Source organism: Sceloporus undulatus, chromosome 3 (assembly GCF_019175285.1).
Source record: "Sceloporus undulatus isolate JIND9_A2432 ecotype Alabama chromosome 3, SceUnd_v1.1, whole genome shotgun sequence".
Taxonomy (NCBI): Eukaryota; Metazoa; Chordata; class Lepidosauria; order Squamata; family Phrynosomatidae; genus Sceloporus; species Sceloporus undulatus.
In genome coordinates this window covers 220,342,832-220,362,403 of record NC_056524.1, presented here as the reverse complement: position 1 = coordinate 220,362,403, position 19,572 = coordinate 220,342,832, and the positions used below count along the sequence as shown (strand labels likewise).

The following is a 19,572-nucleotide window of genomic DNA, read 5'->3' as shown; positions in this document are numbered from 1 at the left end:
GCGCTGGCGGTCCCCGCTGGCTCTTTCCCGGCCTCTGACAGGGCCTGGTGCCCCGTCAGGGGCCGGCAAAGAGGAGGTGGCCTGGCCCCTGGGGGTGGAAGCTCCGCCCCTGGGGTGGAAGTTCCGCCTCTAGGGGATGGAAGCTCCGCCCCTGGCACACGGTCCCGCCCCTGGGGGGTGGAAGCTCCACCCCCCGGCTTCGGCCCCCCAGTTGTCTGAGGAACACCAACCCGGCCCCTGGCTAAAAAAGGTTGCCTACCCCTGGTCAGGATGCTATCAGGCTGCAAAGGTATGTGTTTGAGGTCATATTACATTGTTGATTAATGTAAATGTGAATCCAGCAGTTGTATTTTAAATCCAACTTATGATACTGTAACTGCTGGATGGGATTCCAGCTATAATGTGTATCTCCATGTGCAGTGCACATCCATGCACAATGAGAATCTGAATGTGCAGTGGCACTGAATAAACAACTCTTCATCCACAAGCTTGAATTGCATAACCAGAATTCATACATTTTACAATGGACAAAAAAAATGTCCAGCTGCTTTTGTACTGGAGCATACATGCATAAGAACCAGTAAGATTCCTGCTTTTCATTTCATAAATAGGCCCAACTGGCAAGTATATTTGTGTGCTTGCTGAAACATTACCCATGCCATCTTCTCACATGTTATAGGGATTTGCACAAAATTATACCAGTCATAAACTGGATGTATTAGTCTTACAGTTTTGAATTGTAGGAAATGATATTCATCCTGAGATTGTTCTCTGTCCAAATCCCATTCTCTTTCAACCATACAAGCTCTAGACTGGGTTGCACTTTTTCCTAGATAATAATATTAATTAACACACAATTTCTACTAGTGCTCCTTATTCTAATGTGATTTCATATAGAATGGTAATTAAACATGACCTTGGTCTTGATCAGATTCACATTTAATTCATCTTGCTCTTCTCCATGACATGTTCTCCCATAATTAACTGCATATTTAGCACAGCACTCCTGCTGTTGTGACCGTAGCCTCTGCACACTAGAGATAGCAATTCACCGTTCATGTACATGCTCCACCCTGCTGGTTTAGCATTATACTAAGCAAGACCTGTTTGTCAGCAAGAATAAAATATTAAGGAGGAGTATATTTTCATGGCGGTTACACCATTGTCACAAGTGAATTATTAAGACATACTTTTCCCTTTAATTCTGTGCATTTCCTTAGTGGGTTAAAACCCAGTTCTTTCTTTTCTTTTTAAAAAAGCTGGTAAACATTTTCAAAAAAGGTTGTTAAGGTTCAGGACACCAGCTGGACATTCAGGGAATTGCTTTGTTTCTCGGGGTCTCCAGGAAGGGAGGTAAATCTCAAGGTAAAAGCACAGGAGAAGGAAAAAGCTTGATTTTTGTTTGGAAGATGGCTTTAAGGTTGGGACACCTATGCCTACCCATTCCTAGGTGATGTCAGGACTCCAAGCTTCAGAGCAAAGACTGTTGTATGTGTGTTGGGTTTCTGCAACAATGGTATACCAAAAAGGTGTGACAGGATGGGACTGGGTGGAGAGTTGGTGGGATCATAAATTGTTCCATTTGAAACAAGGCCTACAACACCTGGTAGTAGTGGCAGAGATGGATTGTGGTGATGGTGGGAACTCCCACGGGCTGTTGGTGAGTCTTTCACAAGCCGCAGGAGCAGTCCAAGTCTTGAAAAACTTCTTCACATATCATATGCACTTTAGCCACCCAGGAAGCAGTCACTTAGTAGGCATGGTGGCAAATGCTGCTGCTACTGAACACATTTTGCCATTTGCCCAGCTTCGGAAAAATGCTTTGGCTTCCCTCTTCTTGTCATATTATTTGGTTAATTCTACACCGATTCACCATGGCTACCCTCATGCCTGTTTTCAGAAGCAACTGACATAGAAGCAGTTCCTTCCCCCCTGCCCTGCCCTTTCTGCATCAGAAGGGTCTATCTCTATGGAACCATAGAAGAGAGGTGGACAAAAAAGAATTTGCATGGTTTTGGAAAGTTTTGCCCAAAGCCCCCAAGAGAATAAATACATGCAAACATATCTACCTCACCCCCAAGTCCCCAGAACCCAATATTAACCCACAAATATCTGTTTTTCTCTGCAGTTCTTTTCAAAGTGGCAACATTGCACTGTTGCCATTTTGAGAAAGACTGCAGAGGAAAATCGAGATATTTAGGCTTCTGGGGAGTGTAGCCTGCAAGAGATTCTGAGGGGGAAATCAGGTCCTAGCTTTCAGGTTCACAATTGATCATCCTTGCCATAGAGACATGGGCTTGTCTCTATAAAGTCAAAAGTGCTCATTTGCTGGTATCAGGTGTCAGATCTGAATTCATGGGGGCTGAGATGTTCCTGCCCAAGAATATTCATTTTGGAAGAAAGGAAATATTTATGTGAAGGGGGCAAGTCCTTTCACGGCACTTTCATTCTGAAATGGATACTTTTGAAATTACTCACAATCATTCATAATCACATACACAGGTTTATCTTATTCTTGTGGCGGCAGAAATTCTCTTGACCCCTGAGTGTCTCCACTTTATTGACTAGGATATGTCCTGTATGTTGTAATGTTATGGGACATTTGGGGAGGGGGAAAGCTGCTGGCCCCATGACAATAACAATAAGAAACTATGTTGTTGTCACTGCAAACAGAGACATCCCCACTCCTTGTTTAAAATAAAAGAACAAAAGCAACACAAATCTGAGTAACTAAACAGATGCGCTTGGGATGAATTATTTATAAAACAGATGTGATTTTTCTGAATGAATAACAAAAGTAATGAGGTTTTAAATATGAAAATGAATGGGAAAAATAAACTTTTCCCCTGTTAGCCAATTCTTGTTCAACACACACGGCATAAATATTTGAAATTGTTTGTTTGTTTTTAAAAAAAACTGCCTCTTGTTTTATCTAGTGTAAAAAAAGCCACATTTCTTTTAACTTTTAAGCAATGGAAGGAATAACGTTCTAATCTTTAGGCACTGTAATAATCAAAAACATTCATATGTCTTCTTTTATCTTGTTGTTGGTTGTCTCTGTTCTTAGATTCAATGACATTCATGAAAAATTTGAATTTTGTGTCGCTTCTTTACAGCAAAAAAAACCCCATCCATTTTAATTTCAGAAGCTATAACTGAAATTATGTAAGGATGGCTTAGACTTTGTGCAGCACGTTTCTCTGTTGCTAATTGGTGCCAGTATTACTGGAGGAACCAAGAAAATGTATGGCAAAATTCACTACACAACCACCAACGGTGCAGGAAAGCAAGATTGACAGAGAGATTCCAGTCTAGGTCAGTGTTTAGACTGATAGCAGATGGTAAGAGAATTTGAATAAAGGGAATAAAAACTGATATTTATAAGATTGGGACAGGACTACTACTACTTTATGGTCTGGTCCCTCATTTTATTTATAGTATGACAAATACTATGTTAGGTAAAGAGATTACACTACAAATATAGTTTTAATCTTTCATACAAATATAAATTTTCTACAGCCGCATAGATTTACAAAGATAAATTAGAATGGCTTTATGCAGCATTGTATATACAATCTGTATTAACAAGAATAGCAAGAACAGGTCTTCATCCAAATACTATTTCACTGTGAAAAGTGCTGAATCCACATTACATTTCATAATGTGTTCTGTCTTACATGTAGTTTTAGGATTTTTCATATCCACTAAAATCATTTTAAGATCAAATAATCCCTCAAACAAGAATTACATCAGATAGCAAATGTTATAGTAGAAACAGGTCATTTAAAATATACCTCTTTCCCCCTTATAATTAGAAAATCCCACCAATGAAAGCTGATGCTCTGTGGTCTGAATATTTTATAAAACCTGACTTCAACAGGGAGTGACAACTTCATGGCTGAAAAATTCCAACATCATTCTGGAGTGGTACTCCCACTTTTTGCACATGGAAGAACTGAGGGAAATAGTAAGCATGTGTATACTGAAACATTCAGCTTCCTGTCAAAGTTAAGGAAACAGCATTTGTGCAGTTTTAGACAAGATGAAATAATACTAATCATTTGTAGTGCTCCAAATTATATTTAAAGCAGTGTGGATTGATGGCTCCAGTGTCAGTGGGTCTGCAAAACTGCATTGGATTTTAGCCGGTGTCTTTTATTGCCTTCTGTCCCCAGTCCCCACATGGCCAAAAAGGACAGTGACCTCTGCTTGCATTGATATCCCTCCAGACCATCTTAACTTAAAACAGAAAAAACATCTGAGACAAAATGAAGGCCTGCTATTCTAACATCATCACTTTCCCCCTCCTGTATGATTTTAAACATTTTTGCCTGATGAAAAAGCCAGTGATACTTCAAGAACTTGCATGATTTATTTTCGGCATTTTCGTTAGTCAATAAAGGCCAATGTTCTATTGTGGATCTGCAATTTTGTGAGATTTCAGCCACAAATTTAAAGGTGCTAAACCCTATACTCAAAATAGGTTCAGCAACTTGGACACCCTTTTTAAAAATTCAGGCTAAAATTCAGATAGATTTCCTATCCCATTGGCACTGTAGCTAGCAGCTGCCACAGATTAAAAGGCTGATCTCTGGACTTCATTAGCACCTTCCTTCAAGTTCTTGAGATATACAGGCTTGCTGACAATGTGCAGTGTGCACAGTTGTAAAATCAGCATATAAGATTAAAGGAATGCTAGGAAATTGGGAACTAAGAAAATTTCTGTACCATTGTCCTCAGTAATATTTTAAAGATAGTTTATTTTTTCAGACATTTTTAACCACACAGTCATTTTGTACTTGTGCAATTCAGTTTAGAAGTTTTGATTACTCCACCCCTGAATAAATTCTGTCTTGAAAAATCCTTCTCTGCTAACAAGTTCCATTTGCAATGTCTCAAGAAATATGTCCTTTGTTTCTTGAGTTGTGGTGCCACCAAGTGGTCACTTGTATTCAGCAATCTTTTATTCAAATATTCCTTGTTTTCTAAACGTGAACACAACTGGGTCAAAATTACTGGCTCCAGCCTGGCCATGACCCTCCAAAAACCTCAAAAGAGATAGAGGAGTTTGACCCATGGAGATACATGGCTCAATTGGGGACAAGGAAGAACCACCATCACAGTAGAGCAGGCTCAGTTATCTGCCTCCAAGGCTACTTTGCCCATACTCCCCCAAACCACTACACTACTCATTGGCCTTTGACTCAACTCCACACTGTTTTCCTTCATCCTCAGACGCCAGTATATGAGGCAGCATCAAGCCTTGGAAGCTTCCAAATGATGCTACAGGAACACTCCACTGATTGCCAGAAGGCTTCACTGTCACTGGTATTATCAGCAGTTAGGAAAAGTGAGGGAAGATATGCATTAAAACCTGCAGGGGGCCAGGAAAGGGGAAGAGCTATCAAGAGGATATAAACTACTTAGTGTCTTCTGCATCTCTTCTTGGAGAAAAGCTCCTTACAGAAGTCCCACAGGCAGTTCTAACCCCTGGTCCCCCCACCCTAAGGGGAAATGGCCATGGACACAAACCTAAGATGATACTGAAGAACCATGATTGGATCTCTATTTCTTTTACAATCTGAACAAGATCATGATGATAGGAGAACTGAGTGACATCATCCAAAGCTAAACGGCCTCTCCTTCAAAACTGTTGTTTGATTAGTTGGGAAAATGCGGGTTTCCCCATATATATCACCATATATTCCCAGCATCTTGTCTAGTTTGGTGCAACATCAGTGATTCTTTGGAATGGTTCTGGAGATCATAGCTGATCTTCAAATCCCTTCTTCTAAACCATCACATGAAGGAGGGCCTTCACAGCCCACAAACAAGATCACAAAGCTGGAGACTGGTATGACTGTACCCTACAAATCTATAGCTACTTTTACACAGTTTCAAGGAAGATGGCTTTTAGGAAGATGGCTTCAGGAAAATAGTAAATTCATCTTGTTTTCATGAGACTCATCACATGAGTGACTGCAAAGGATGAGCAATTCCAGAGAATAATTCAACGTATATATTGAATCTATAAACATGAATATACTCTCATTATTTTTCTCTATAAAATCTGAATCCTTTTCTTTCATTTGTGGGATTCGGATTATTTTTGGCTTGTCAGCTAAAAGAAAGAATCACCAGGCACCAGACCTTGTACTGCTGGAACTCCAGATGTTGGTGCCCTGAGACCCAGATGAGTCCCCACTAACCCTTACACCTTGCTGTTTCTTGATTTCAGTATTCAGATGTGGGGTGACTTCTTCTATAGATGAAATCTCTAAATCACTTTCATCTTCGGCAGCAAACTACAGAGGGGAAGAAGAGAAAACAGATAAGAGAGCAAAATACAAATGGCAAACAAAGACAGACTGCACTCAGCAATGCTTGAGAAATTTTCCTCTGGAGGGATGTTGCAGCAGCCAAACTGTGCAGTGTCCCTCCACCCCAAAAAGAACCCAGAACAATCGGGTTCTTCTTCGGATGTCACGAGTGTGCCATTGGTGCACTCGTGATGTAAGGAATGTGCAGCGACATCTATATGCTGCATGTTGCTTACGTCATGATGGCGGCCCCCATATGGATGGGAGGCCGCCATTACGATGATGCTGTGATGTACTAGGTTTAAGGACCGTGCAGTTTGTGTGTGGTCCCTAACCCTAGAATCGCTGCCTGGACGCTGCTTCTTGGCAGAATGTACTGGGCCATAATTTAACTACATCTGTGGCCTCCAAGACTGCCACAGAGCTCCACAAACCCATATGACCTCTTAATTTTTTTAAAAAAAATCAGGCTATTTTTGGTGGTGAAATTTCATTTGAAAATTACTCCAAATGGCCCGAAATTGTAGATAAACATGGTGGTTTCACCCTCCTTCCTTCCCAAAGGTTCCCACCATACTGATAAAACTGGAAAAGATTGAAACTGGCACAACAATGAAAAGAGAAATGATGGCTGAGAGTGGCGTTGCATAGTTTCTGGTATTCCTGGAAGAGAGGAGAGCAGCACCCATAGGAAGAGGGAGGAATTAGATCTCTTCTCCATCTCTGTCATAAGCTATGACCACAAACACGTTTGTTAGGGAGTACATTCCCCAAACAAAATGAGACCTGCTTTTGAGTAAACATGTATAGGACTGTGACAATTGTAAAAGGTACTGGAACAATAACTCCAGTGTTGTGTTTTAGGGTTGGCCTTAGAACAAAAACAAACAAACAATCACAAAACAAATAAACAATACTGCACTCTATTGTTCTTAATGCATGTTCCACAGTACCTGAAGTATTTTAGTGGCATGGCTGGATGTATGAGCTTCTTTGGTTGGTATGGAAAAGAGCTTCACTCCACCTGGAGGCTTTTGTGCAGGAGCACTCAGTTTCCTCTCCAGATTTTTAGCCATTGACTGCACCAGGGTTTCTACATCAATCATGGAAACAGGTAGGATCAGATTGTAAACATGACAGTTAATGGCAATATTGTTCATTATGATTTTGGAGCAGGTTCATTTCTTATTTAACATTCCCAACAGTTTTAGTGGAAACTATCAGAATAACCAAAGCTAGAAAGTCATGTCAGTGTTTAATCTAAGTGTTTGTGCAGTGAAATATATGGCAATAAGCATCTAACACATGACTAGTCCTGCACAGTGTGACAGAACATTCATGCACAATGGCAGTGTTAGCATACAAGTGGTGTATCCCCAGAGAATATAGATTACTGGCATACTACAGCTGCCCTTGAATGGAATGGCATATAATGTTGTTTTAAAAAACAACAACGGTATCATGTGAAACATCTACACACAAAAAATGGTTTTCATGCAAAATTGTCATTATTTAACTAGGTTGCTTGTGGAATAAAGAGCTGGCATAAGGCCCGACTGCGTTTGTGGCAACAGCACACCGCATGCCCTGACTCCACCCTGATGCCACCATCACACTGCCTGCTCAATCATATGGCAGGCAGCATCATGCCATTTTTGCTGCACAGTATTTAGACACACTTCACCAAAGAAACAGGGCCACAACAGCTTTTTGCTGGCTCCAAAAGGAGCAGCTTTCTGCCACTTATTTTGGAGCTAACAAATCATGGGTCGGGGCTGTGGCGTGTGGTTGCTGCAGTCCTGATCTAGTGTACAAAAGGTGGCACGACACAGCCCTAACAGAGCTCCTGTTCAGTTTGAAGCCACTGTGGGAGGAGCAAAGGTAAATTCAAGAGAGAATTCAACACACTGCAGTGGTGGATTCACTGGCTACCCCTACATGGCACAATTTTGACTCATTAAAAACATCAAAGCACACATTTAAATACACATTAGAATAATTAGACTAGCATCTTCTTAATGGCATACACTGGTGTGACCCCTGGATATGCCAGCATAAGTACTTTTGTGGGCACTGTGCAAGGAGGTATCTCTGTGGGCACTGTGCAAGGAGGTATCTCTTACTGCAAGACCATTTCCCTGATTTCACAACAGAAGCTGGATAGCACCAAGGCGCAGCTCTGTTCCACCTTTGTGGATAATGAAGCCCCACCTTCAGTCTCAAAAAGCCCTCCAGTCTCCCATTTTGATTTGAAAACATGATCTGATTTTCAGGCATTTTTTTTTGTTCTAAATCCGTGCGACCCACCCCGAGTTCAGCAAAACATATGAAAATACCCACATTCCATGCCCACAATCACCCAGAACCCTGTATTACCTTTAGATACCTCCACTTTCCTCTACATACTCTCTTCAAAATGGTGACAGGAAACAAATACAAAGGAAAATGTATTTGGGCTTGCTGGGGGTGCAATCTGTGAGGAGTCTGGGGAGTCTGATTCTATTGTTCTACAAATTGGCCCCTTCCCCCCAGGCAGTTCCCTACCACTGCTCTAAGAGGAAAGGAAATAGCTCTAGTCAACAGAACCTCATGCACCACAGAAGTAGATGTGTGCCCTGAGTTAATGGAAATATTTAAAGTTTAGAAACTATCTGCAGATGCTGCACCTTTCTGGGACCTGCTGGCCATGAACACCCAAACAAGGTAACCACTTATCTTCAAAATTTCACTGTATGCCATTGTCTATTTTTCGCCATTCTTCTAATGTTAGTTCAGCACAGCAAGCTTTTCCTTTGCCAGGATACACTAAATCTGACTAGACAAAAGACTTAAAAAACAATCTAGTGATATGTGATTGGATCTGCACCTGAGCTTGTTGAAAGTTCCATTGACAGTTGTTTTAAGTTATCTTGCTTGTTGTTTTTTTACCTGAGCGAGTGGGTGCTGCAGTTGAAAAAACCCTTCCTGTATTATCTTTCCCCTCAGGAGACTCTGAATCAGAGGAATCCCACTCACTCTCCTCCTGCTGAGCAACCCTGGGAAGTTCTTGTTCTGTCTTGCGTGGTGTGAACTTTGGAGAGGTAAAGCTTGGTTCTTCCTCAGATTCCTCTTCTTCAGAGCTGAAAGGTGAAGTGCTGGGGAAGAGACACATAATTAGGAGAAATGGAAGAATAAAATGTTCTCAACTGTGCTATTACATGGTGTGATGAACTCATGATTAACACAGTTTTGAAGGATTTGTTGAAAGATCAGAACTTTGAAAATCCTGTAAAAGTCTGAAGGAATTGTTTATTTTTAGGTCAGTGGAAGGGGGCGATTTGTTTATTTATTTAAAATATCTTTTCTTTATAAAATAAACTCAAAATGGCTTAAGAAATATTTTTTAAAAAAATATTAGCATTTCATATATATTTTTTTAAATCATAGAAAAACAGAACAAAATTAACTACCACAAGACAAAATGCAAAGACAAAAAGGCAAGAAGAAAAAAGAAAAGAAAAAAGAATAGGCATATAAGGAATAAACTGTTTCTGCTGCTATTACTGCTATTAAAATACTAGGAAAAACAAAACAAAAAACAAAACAAAAAAGCAATAAAGAAATAAATGGACTTCCAACTATCTTTTCCCCAGTTGTATAGTCTAGTCTACATTTCTCATTCTCCCAATGTAAACTAAATATTACACTTCATCTATTTAAGTATCTCATACTAATACTCAAAACTCAAAGTTGTCAAGTCACCTTTGTATTTTCTCAAAAAGTCAGAAGTTTCCATACTTTCAAAAGCCCCACTATCAATTTTCTTTAATCAAATCAGACAATTTGTCAGGTTGTGCAAATTCTCTCATTTTTATCAGCCATTCTTCTTTAGTAGGCAAGACAGTGTTTTTCTTCTTCTGAACATATAGAATAATAATTCAAATTCTAAAATATGTTTTGCCCAGTATAACCAAGAACATTTCTGCCTAAAACCAGGGAGATATAATTTTAAGTCAGAAGTTTAGCAAAGAACTCACCTGGGCTGATGGACAGCAGAGTGCTGAGGAGAAGGTGGGCTGCTGCGGGCTTGTTTTGGAGAAGGCAATCTGGAAGTTTCCATTGTGCTAGCAATAGAGCTAACTTTGCTCCGAGGAGCTGGCTTGGGCATCTCTGAGGCATAAGGGTGTAATTCAACCTGTAACATACTGGGCTTGGAAGATGAAACCTGGATTGGAGGAGAATGTGGGCTTCTTTGGTTTTTACCTGCAAGCAAATATTAGAAACATCTGGAGGAAAAGAAGACAGACAGTTGCGGGAGATAGAGAATGGTTGTGTCATATAAAGAGTAGAGCTTTTTTCATATTTTATCTTTAAAACAATATTTTTATATTTACTCATTTATTGAAATATTCATTTATCACCACTGAGTTTGCCCAAGACTCCAAGGTGAGGCACAACAGACACAAACAAACAAAACTTCCTTTTTTGCCTGCTAGTGCAATGTTCAATTTAGGCTACTGAAAGTCATTGTAATTCTAATTCTAAACCAGGAAGGCATCATGCAAATAAATACAGAAGAAAACAAATACAAAAGTTGGCAATCAAAGTTCTAAAGACAGATTATCACAAATACTGATACCTGAGACCATGGAGAATTGTAGGGATGTGTCCCTTTCATCCTTCTGCCCCCAGTTGATTCTCTTTTTTACTTCTTTGTCAAGTTTGTCTCTCAGATCAAGGAGATGTGGAAATTTTTTGGCCTTTTGCTGTCGCTGTATTTTTACCATATCTCTCAAATGTGTATAGGTTTGAACTGGGATGGCTTTTGTACCCTGCAAGAGGGGTGGGGAAGAGAATAATGTAAATCAAACTGCCACATACTGATCTTGCTGATCCCCCAGGTGGTAGATCAGGGGATTTGAAAATCTCTCTGTCTCAGTTTTCTCGCATTTCTCCAAACTCAACACATATTTTCTTCCTGTCCTTTTATTTTTCGGGTGTATGTATGTGTTTTGTGACATTTTGCACAGCTTTTCAAAAGCACGAACAATTGTGTACAATATTCACATTTCCTGTATGTCCAGCATTCTTTCCAATATGCACATTTTATTTACACATCCTATGTAATGTAAGTATTTTCTTCATTGAGTTAAGTGTGTTTATTTGTGGACTTTTTCAGTTGTGTACACATAAACTTATTAGGAAATGAATTACTAATAATTTCCAGGAGTATATCCAAAATTCTAGCTCTGTTGAGATTAGGTAGTTTCTGTGCAACATTTTCCTGATTATTTCAAGTTACTGGTTCTTCAGGCAATTCAAGATGATTCTGCAGTTTGCTCTCCCTGGGAAACATTATTTGACATCTTTTGTTTTTGATTTTACAGTACCACTATTTCCATGAGGAAAGCTTGAAGACTGTTTAATTTGAGGACTCATTCAGGCTTGAAGACTGTTTAATTTGTGAACTATAAGCTATGTAGGTATTTATGTAGCTGTCTCTGTAGTCCATATAGGAATGTTCTTCTGTTTTTTCCCTCAGTCCCTCAGTGCATTTAACATATATGTTTAAGATATATATGTTAATTACAAGATAAATGTTGACTATATGTTATCAAAAGAAAATAAAGTCTGAGGAAGAACTAAACAGTGAAGGATATAGATGTGGATGGTTTATTGTCAACTATGAGAAAGATTTATGATTGATTTTTTAAAAAACCCTGGAATTGGAGACATAGAGCCAGAATTTGGCAAAATAACAAAAGCTGAAAATGATTATCAAATCTCTAAATTTTACAATCTTTTACTAAAAATAGACATGGAAAATGAAATTGTAAAAGATTGTATGGTATAATGGGCTCAGGATATAGGTCACTCAATTCAGTTATAATGATGGGGGGAATTATTTACTAAAAAAATTTAAGTACACTTAGAATTATGATTTAAAAGAGGACATACAGTCAGCCTTTCTTATACACAGATTTTTTATACACAGATTGAAGCATACACGATTTGAAAATGTTCAAAAAAAAATATAAAATTCAAATATCAAACCTTGATTTTCCATTTTTTATAAGGGACACCATTTTGCTATGTCATTATATTTAATGGGACTTCAGCATCCACAGATGCCATGGACCTAATCCACCTCACCAGCAACCCAAATAGGAGAGGAAAAGATTGCTCCTCTTGGGGCTGGTTTTGGGTGTCTTTAGGTGGCCCTGGCATAACCTCAGGATGGCTTCTGGGTGCTCCAGAGGCGTGCATGGTCAAAATGCCACACTTTCAGTGTGGCTGGAAGCTGCTCCCATGTGTTTGCCCAGTGCAACTTCTGAGCACCTTGGGGTTCTGCGCTATCAAAATATCATGCCCCCAAGCCACCCAGAAGCCAGCTTTTCCAGGCTGTCTGTTCGGCCCCATACTTAGAAAACCAATGGGGCGATGTGTTTACAATTGGCTTGGACTGAGATGTATAGATAAAATGTAGAAATGTATTTATAATATTGAGAGTTGAGTTATGAACAATGAGATGAGATAAATGGGAGCAGTAAGTATTGAAAAATTAACAATAGGAAGAGTTATGGAAGTTATTTTGTGTTTGCTTGTTTATTCTGTTTGTTTTTTGCTTGTATTTTACATTTTGTTTTTGTTTGCATTTTATTTGTATTATTTGATACTAATGTACATGCAATATGTTGTAATATGTTATATTTACTTTAAATAGATAAAAGTATTTTATTTTAATAATAAAAGAAAGAAAACCCATTATTTGACCTTTTTATACATATGGTTTCCAGCCCTAGTCCTGATTTTCAGAGAGAGGGGAGAGAAGAGAGAGGGACATGGTCCTGTCTAAAAGCCATGTTCTGGAAATGAAACTTCCTAACGTTGAAGAAAGTAGTGTTCTTCTTAGGATGTTAATAACAACACACAACAAAGAACTTTAGGAGAGATTTACAATGATGTTTGAGTCTTTATTGCCAGCCTCATTAGAAAGTATTACAATCCTCCAAGGAATAAAATTAATAGGAATTAAAGAGGCGAAGCAGATGGGCCAAAAGGAAAGGCCTGAGGCTGCTCCAGCTGCAATTGCTCCCAAACCAGGCCTCCGCCTGTGGTCTCAAGCTGCATCCCACAAGTCGATTTTAAACTGCTCTATCTTGCTCCAGTGCTTTGGACTGGAGCACGGGTTCATGGCAGCCTTGGGCTATGTTCCCAGTGCAGCATGAAGCTGCTTTATTTGGCCTATGTGTTGTGGGCCAAAAGCTGCTCAAATGGCTGAAAAGGAATAATGTGCACACACACTCCCTCTTTTTCCTCTGTCTCTGCATTCTTTCTCGTATGGAACTTACTCGCTTCACTCCCATGTTCTCCAGTTTTTCTTCAAGAGTCTCTTCCAGAATTGGTCGGAACTGCTTCAGCAAATTTGGATCCCTCCTCAGTGCTTCAAGAACCCTCTTCTTTTTATCCCATGTATTTTCGAGTTCTACAGTGAAAGAAATTGTCCAAATGGGGAGAGGGGGCAATATTCAGGAATAGAAACAATTTATTACATTATTTTCATATTTAAGGACAAAGTTGGTGTCTCAACATTTATTTCAGGCAACAAGGAATTTGAAATGTGGGTGGTGGTGGATCCATTTCTAAGGGGAAGTGGCAAATTCACTCATAGTCATCCAGGTACTGCACCTTATTACTGACAAAGGTTCAGCATTGGGAGAGTTCTGTTACAACCGGAGCCACTGAGGGAAGAACAGTGCCTATAAAACAATTTTCTATTTAACCTGTACTGAGCAAGAGATTATAATTATCTAATTGATTTTTAATAAACAGCGAACAAATGAAATAAATTATAATATAACATAAATAATGGCCTAAGACATGGCAGCACTCTAAACAAATAAACAAACTTCATTTATATACCGCTTCATACCGCCTAAGCAGCATCTAAGCGGTTTACAACTGTAAGCTAATTTGCCCCCAACAATCTGGGTACTCATTTTAATTACCTCAGAAGGATGCAAGCCTGAGTCAAGCTTGGGCCCTTTTGCTGGTCTTGAACTTGCAACCTTGTGGTTTTGAGTGAGTGGCTGCAGTACAGGCATTTAACCACTGCACTACCAGTGGCTCCAGGAGTGCTTTAACTGTGCTTAGTGATACACAGTGCATCTGCACTTCAGGATTGTCATAGTTAGATAACATTTTAGGAGAACTGGATAAAATTTCCAAGGATAGTTGCTTCTTCTAAACCTTTGCAGTGCCATCTCCACTTTTTGATTGGCCAACATGGAAGGGAGGTTATAGGAGGTATTTAAGGTAAGCAGGTAGCTCGAGGAAACAAAATCTTTACATTTTGTACTGTCTGTGTTACTCTGGGGGTGGAAGTCCCCCCTCTTATCTCCCCTCCCTATTTTGGGGAGAAGGCAATTTGTATAAAAATATCATGGGGAATCACTAGGCAGAAAGCATAAAAATTCAAAGGACTAGGTTCTGGAGCTAGGGGGTTATAATGTATGAAAACAATTAAGTCTTTTTGTTTCTTAGCTTGTTTTCTTCTCCATTAGCAAGCATGTCACAGAAACTGCACAGTGCCAATTGCAGGAAGACTTGAACATCCAGTATTTTCCAAGCAAGTGCTCAATGCTATACCTTCCCAGTTCCATCCAAACTTCTTGCTCTTCAGAGAGGAAGTTAGTAAAACCCATTGAACACTTGATGTCCTGCAATTTTCACTCCAGCATCCCTCACTCAAAGCACTGAGATGGGAGAGGCCTGGTAAATCATTTGCTGTGATTATTATCAGTTATAAAAAAAAATGCTTTTCTTCCCTTTTCAGGAATTTTTCTTATATGAAGGGCTTAGGTGGATTCCCCCCAATCCTGTTTCTGCACTATTAAGCTCCCTTTAGAGGTTTCTCTCAATCTAAATCACCAGTAAATATTTAGAGGATTCTGAATTGGATTTTGAAGGGTCCCAGTTCAATTCAGATGTCTTCCAAATCTTCTGAAGCCATTACAAGTCAGTTGGAAATTCACCGAAATCCAAACCATAGTCCTACTATGTTGTATAAAATCAAAACAAGAAAAATATTGGCAAGTGATGAGGGATACCTTCTTCAGTTGACTCTTCTGGCTTTTCTGCCTTAGGCACCTCTTGGATTTCTGGAAATGAATTAGCAACATCTCAGGGGAAAGTGCACCATAGTGGATGGAATTCACAGCTCTTATACATTTTCACAAAATGAATGTGCAAATTTAGGCCTGGGACAGACCGCCCGAAAAGGCAGCCTTTTTTCCTCTGGAGGGAAGCTGCAACCACCAAGCCGCGTGGCTTCCCTGTGGAGGAAAAAAGAACCCAAGAAAAGTGGGTTCTTTTTAAGCCACAGGGGCTGCGTAACGAGTGCACCACTGGCGCACTCGTTATGTAAGCGCCACACAGCAATGTGCGGATGCTGCACAGTGCTACGAAACAATGGTGGCACCCATGTGCACAGGGAACCGCTATTGTTATGCCGCCTGTACGTTCTTGGATTAGGGACCATGCAGTTGCCACACGGTCCCTAACCCTAGAATCGGCACTGGTATGCCGCTTTATGGCAGTATGTACTGCATCAAGGTCTTGACTTACATTATGATTTCAGTGGGAAATAATTGCAACTATGTCTACATCCAATGAAACCCATTTTAAAAAGAGGGTGGAAAATTTAAATGTGTCTATAAATCATCCTACATGCATGACACTTAGGCCTGAAACAGACAGGCCAAATGGGGTGGTTTCCTGTCACATTTGGGACATAGCATTTAGATGACGAACATCCTGAATGTGGAGGGAAATGACATTAGACCAACATCTTTGCAAAAGAACCCAGCCAAAAAGGAGTGGTAAAAATAGCTCCTTTTTGGTGGCTCAGTTTAGGACTGTGGCAGCAGCCCAGATCAGGGTTGGTTGCCTGCAGTTGCTGTGGCCCCGGTGCAAATCATGCTGGTGCAGTCCACCATGGTCCTTTTGGCCAATCTGTTTCAGGCCTCAGTTGATTTTAAGATCTGATGCGAAAGGTTTTAGAAGTCTTCCCATACCTTAATTCAGCTAGACTTGCTACTAAGGGGCAGTACAGACCGCCCCAAAACGGTGGTCTGCACTCACCCGTTTTAACTGCGGAAGGATGCTGCAGCTGCCAACTGTGCGGCATCCCTCCACAGTAAAAAGAACCCAGTTCTTCTGGGTTCTTTTTTTTTTGGTGCATTGTGCATCGTTGTCATCATCATGGCGGTGCCCATGTGGAAAGGATGCCACCGTTATGACGATGCCCATATGGATTAAGGTTCTGGAGCGTGCGGTTGTCGTGTGCTCTGGAATCCCAGTTTTGGTGCTGCCACACTGCTTTTGGGCAGTGTGTCTCGTGCCTAAGTTTAAACCTGTGCTACTGAAAGTATGGCACATTTTTTACTGTTTAATGCTACCTTCACATCTCTCCTCCTTTGCTGACTTTTATATTGAAAGAAAACATTAATCAAATCTGTGAATAATCAAACCCATAAAAGTCAAAGCTGAAAATGTGGGAGACCAATTGCAGCTGCTTTCATTCTAGAAATAAGAATGTATGTTGCCTGCTCAGTCTCTGGAAGCAGTTGAAGACTTTTGTCCTCTTAGTAGCATAATGAAAAGACTTATGGTAGAAACTCATGCTTACAGCAGATGATTTACAACTTTGGAGTTGCTATTAATCATTTATCCTTGACATGCAGTTTGTACTGGGGTTGCAAGAAACCTTAGGCTCTAGAAAGTAGTCTGTACCTGTCACTGTCTATAACAGCAAATAACTATGAGGTCATCTCTTACTTCTAGGCCACAATTTCATTTTTAATCCTATGGACATTGGCCTGAAATGCAAGGGCCAAAAAAAAAAAAAAAAAAAAAAAAAAAGCAAGCTTCCAGCTGCTTTGAAGGTGTGGCATTTACATGACGCGTTCCCCCAAAGTGGCCAGAGACCACTCTGAGGCTGCCAAAGATGGCCAAAGCCACCGAAAAAAGGAGTGGAAAAATCCTGCTCCTTGTGGCAGCTAACGGGACTGCAGTAGAAGAAGGCTGTGCAGTCACTGCAGTCCTCACTCAATCACAGTCCAATCGCAGCTGGAGCAGCCTCTGGTGGGCTGTCTGCTTCACCCCATCGAGATCATGGTGAAATACTTAGAAGGGCCTTAGAAGAAGAGCAAGATAATTACATCCAATATGTGAGGTTTTTTTTTTTTAAATCAACAGATGTGACTATTGCAGAACCTTCTTATCTATCTACCTAAAAGTGTCCCTATGATAAGATAGTTTGACACAGGAGGGGGAAAACACTCTATTGTTAATTATGGAAAGCCATATATCCTAGACATTGCCCATTACCTCTGGCTTTGCTGGAAGACAGGTGTTTAATCTGCAAGGCAAAATAAGTTATTAAAAGATCAACTTTTGTTAATAAGGTCTAATGACTGGTTACTTGATACGAGTGTCCACAGAATCAAGAATAATGAGAAACGTTAAAATGGTGGTTTTACAAAGGGCATAAACATGAATTATATATTTTATGCTAGGATATGAAAAGTGGTGCTGTGGTGTAAACACTACATTAGTATGAAATGTTTTCCCCACCAAACTATCTTAATTACAAGGATCACAGCAAACTGCATATTTGAATATTCTCACAGTAAAACGAGAGTATTGAAATATGCTATTTGCTACTTCCATTCTGAAATCAGCACAGTCCAACAAGACTTGCTCTATGGGAATCTGTTTATTGTATAGTTTATGTCTTAGAGCAGAAGTGATCTATGATGCCATATGAAGCAGCTTGTACAAAATATTTCTTGCAATTATATCCTTTTTGCAATAAGTAAGGCATAAGTAAATTACATAATTATAACATAATGAAAGCTAACTAGACATCTTTTATGGTATGACTGTTGCTACTTTCAGTTACCTTTAAAGTTACAGGGCACACGAGACCTCATTACCACAGACTGGTGGTTCATAGCATTCTGATTTTTTAAAAAGTAACTATTTTGTTATTCTTGAATGACAAGAAAGAAAAGCTTTATTAAAAAAAAAACTATAAAAATAACTAATACTGGAGACCCTGGAATAGTAATACTAACTACTTTTAAAAAGTAACATTCCAAGCTTTATGTATTGCCTACTACAGTTTACAAACAACACTCAACTTTCCATTGAAGTTCAGCCACAAGAGGGAGTTGGAGAGCTTCTCACAGAACTGTAGACAGGAGCTCATGCGTGACTTACAGTTTTTTCTTGAGTTTTGATTATCTTTGCTTGTTCCCTGAGCTGGGCATTGAGTGATGCCATTTGCAGCTTGCTTTGCTCAGCCATTCTCCATTGGTCAGATGACAAGATAGCTAGTAGCCTCTCATTCTCAGCCTTTAGCTAGGAACAGAAAGGTACATTATTAGAGAGCTGGGTACAATGATCACCGTGCCTAAAACACTTTCTAAGGGGGTGTTCTCACTTAAGATTTGAAACGATTTAAAATACAACGTTTTTAATAAAACCGATTCAAAATAACCCTGGTCTTATCCCACGTTCCGAATCGCTTTTATTCTTCGTTCCTATCTGGTTTTTTAAATCGAAGTTTTTACCTGCAAGCGTTCCTACTTGGCATGAAATCGGTGTTTAAATAAATCGATTTTTCTCCTCCATACCTTATTTGGAGCTGTCAATCAATAGTACGTCAGAATGACGTAACGTTAATCTGGAATATTTGGAAGCGATCTATCTTTTGGCATCATTTCCATTTCCGTTTGTGAATCGATGTATTTTTGGCGGTTTTTCCCCCCAAATGGACCAATGAAGGCGCTTAATCGCTCAAACATCCTCTTCTGCGTCTCCCCATATTAACTGCCATAACTCAGTGCTAGGGAATCCTGGTAATGGTAGTTTATTATGGCACCAGCACTCTCTGGCAGAGGAGGATAAATGTCTCACAAACACAACAGTTCCCATAATTCCTTAGTACTGAGCCAGGGCAGGTTAAGGGGTCTCAAACTGTATTATTTCTACAGTGGGTTTGGAACTACAGATGAGGGTTTTTTCATGAATTAAAAAAGTTGTTACTTTATAATTACCATATACACACACACACACACACTCATATGCATATATATATACATGTGTGCAAACACACACACACATATATATGTGTATATATACCTATATGTTTTTGTGTGTATGCATTTATATATATATGCATGTGTGTGTGAGTATTCATATATAA

General features: G+C 39.7%; 2 protein-coding genes across 3 annotated transcripts in view; one reads left to right on the top strand and one right to left on the bottom strand.

Moving 5' to 3' along the window:
* Positions 1–19,572, top strand: part of LOC121925947 (zinc finger protein DZIP1L-like) — a 90,531-nt gene that overhangs the window by 34,745 nt on the left and 36,214 nt on the right. The gene's annotated exons all lie outside the window — the stretch shown is intronic.
* On the bottom strand, positions 3,422–18,853 carry LOC121927080 (zinc finger protein DZIP1L-like). Of its 2 annotated transcripts, none has more exons than XM_042460620.1 (9): positions 18,585–18,853; positions 17,691–17,721; positions 15,410–15,460; positions 13,652–13,785; positions 10,939–11,131; positions 10,337–10,562; positions 9,249–9,454; positions 7,274–7,413; positions 3,422–6,305 (listed from the first exon to the last, which is right to left on the bottom strand). In XM_042460620.1, exons 1-9 carry the CDS (start codon positions 18,669–18,671, stop codon positions 6,135–6,137), a joined length of 1,239 nt encoding a protein of 412 aa, XP_042316554.1. In that variant the 5' UTR covers positions 18,672–18,853; the 3' UTR covers positions 3,422–6,134. The 2 variants fall into 2 exon arrangements, 1 of the variants encoding a protein (XP_042316554.1); XR_006103134.1 differs by having other exon boundaries at positions 6,170–6,305; positions 10,337–10,585.

Coding starts and splice junctions, on each gene's coding strand:
- LOC121927080 (XM_042460620.1), bottom strand. CDS start 18,671: ATGGCTGAGCAAAGCAAGCTGCAAATGGCATCACTCAATGCCCAGCTC. Junction 10,563..10,938: donor ACAATTCTCCATGGTCTCAG/GTATCAGTATTT, acceptor ATTTGCTTGCAG/GTAAAAACCAAAGAAGCCCA. Junction 7,414..9,248: donor TGCAGCACCCACTCGCTCAG/GTAAAAAAACAA, acceptor TGATTGATGTAG/AAACCCTGGTGCAGTCAATG.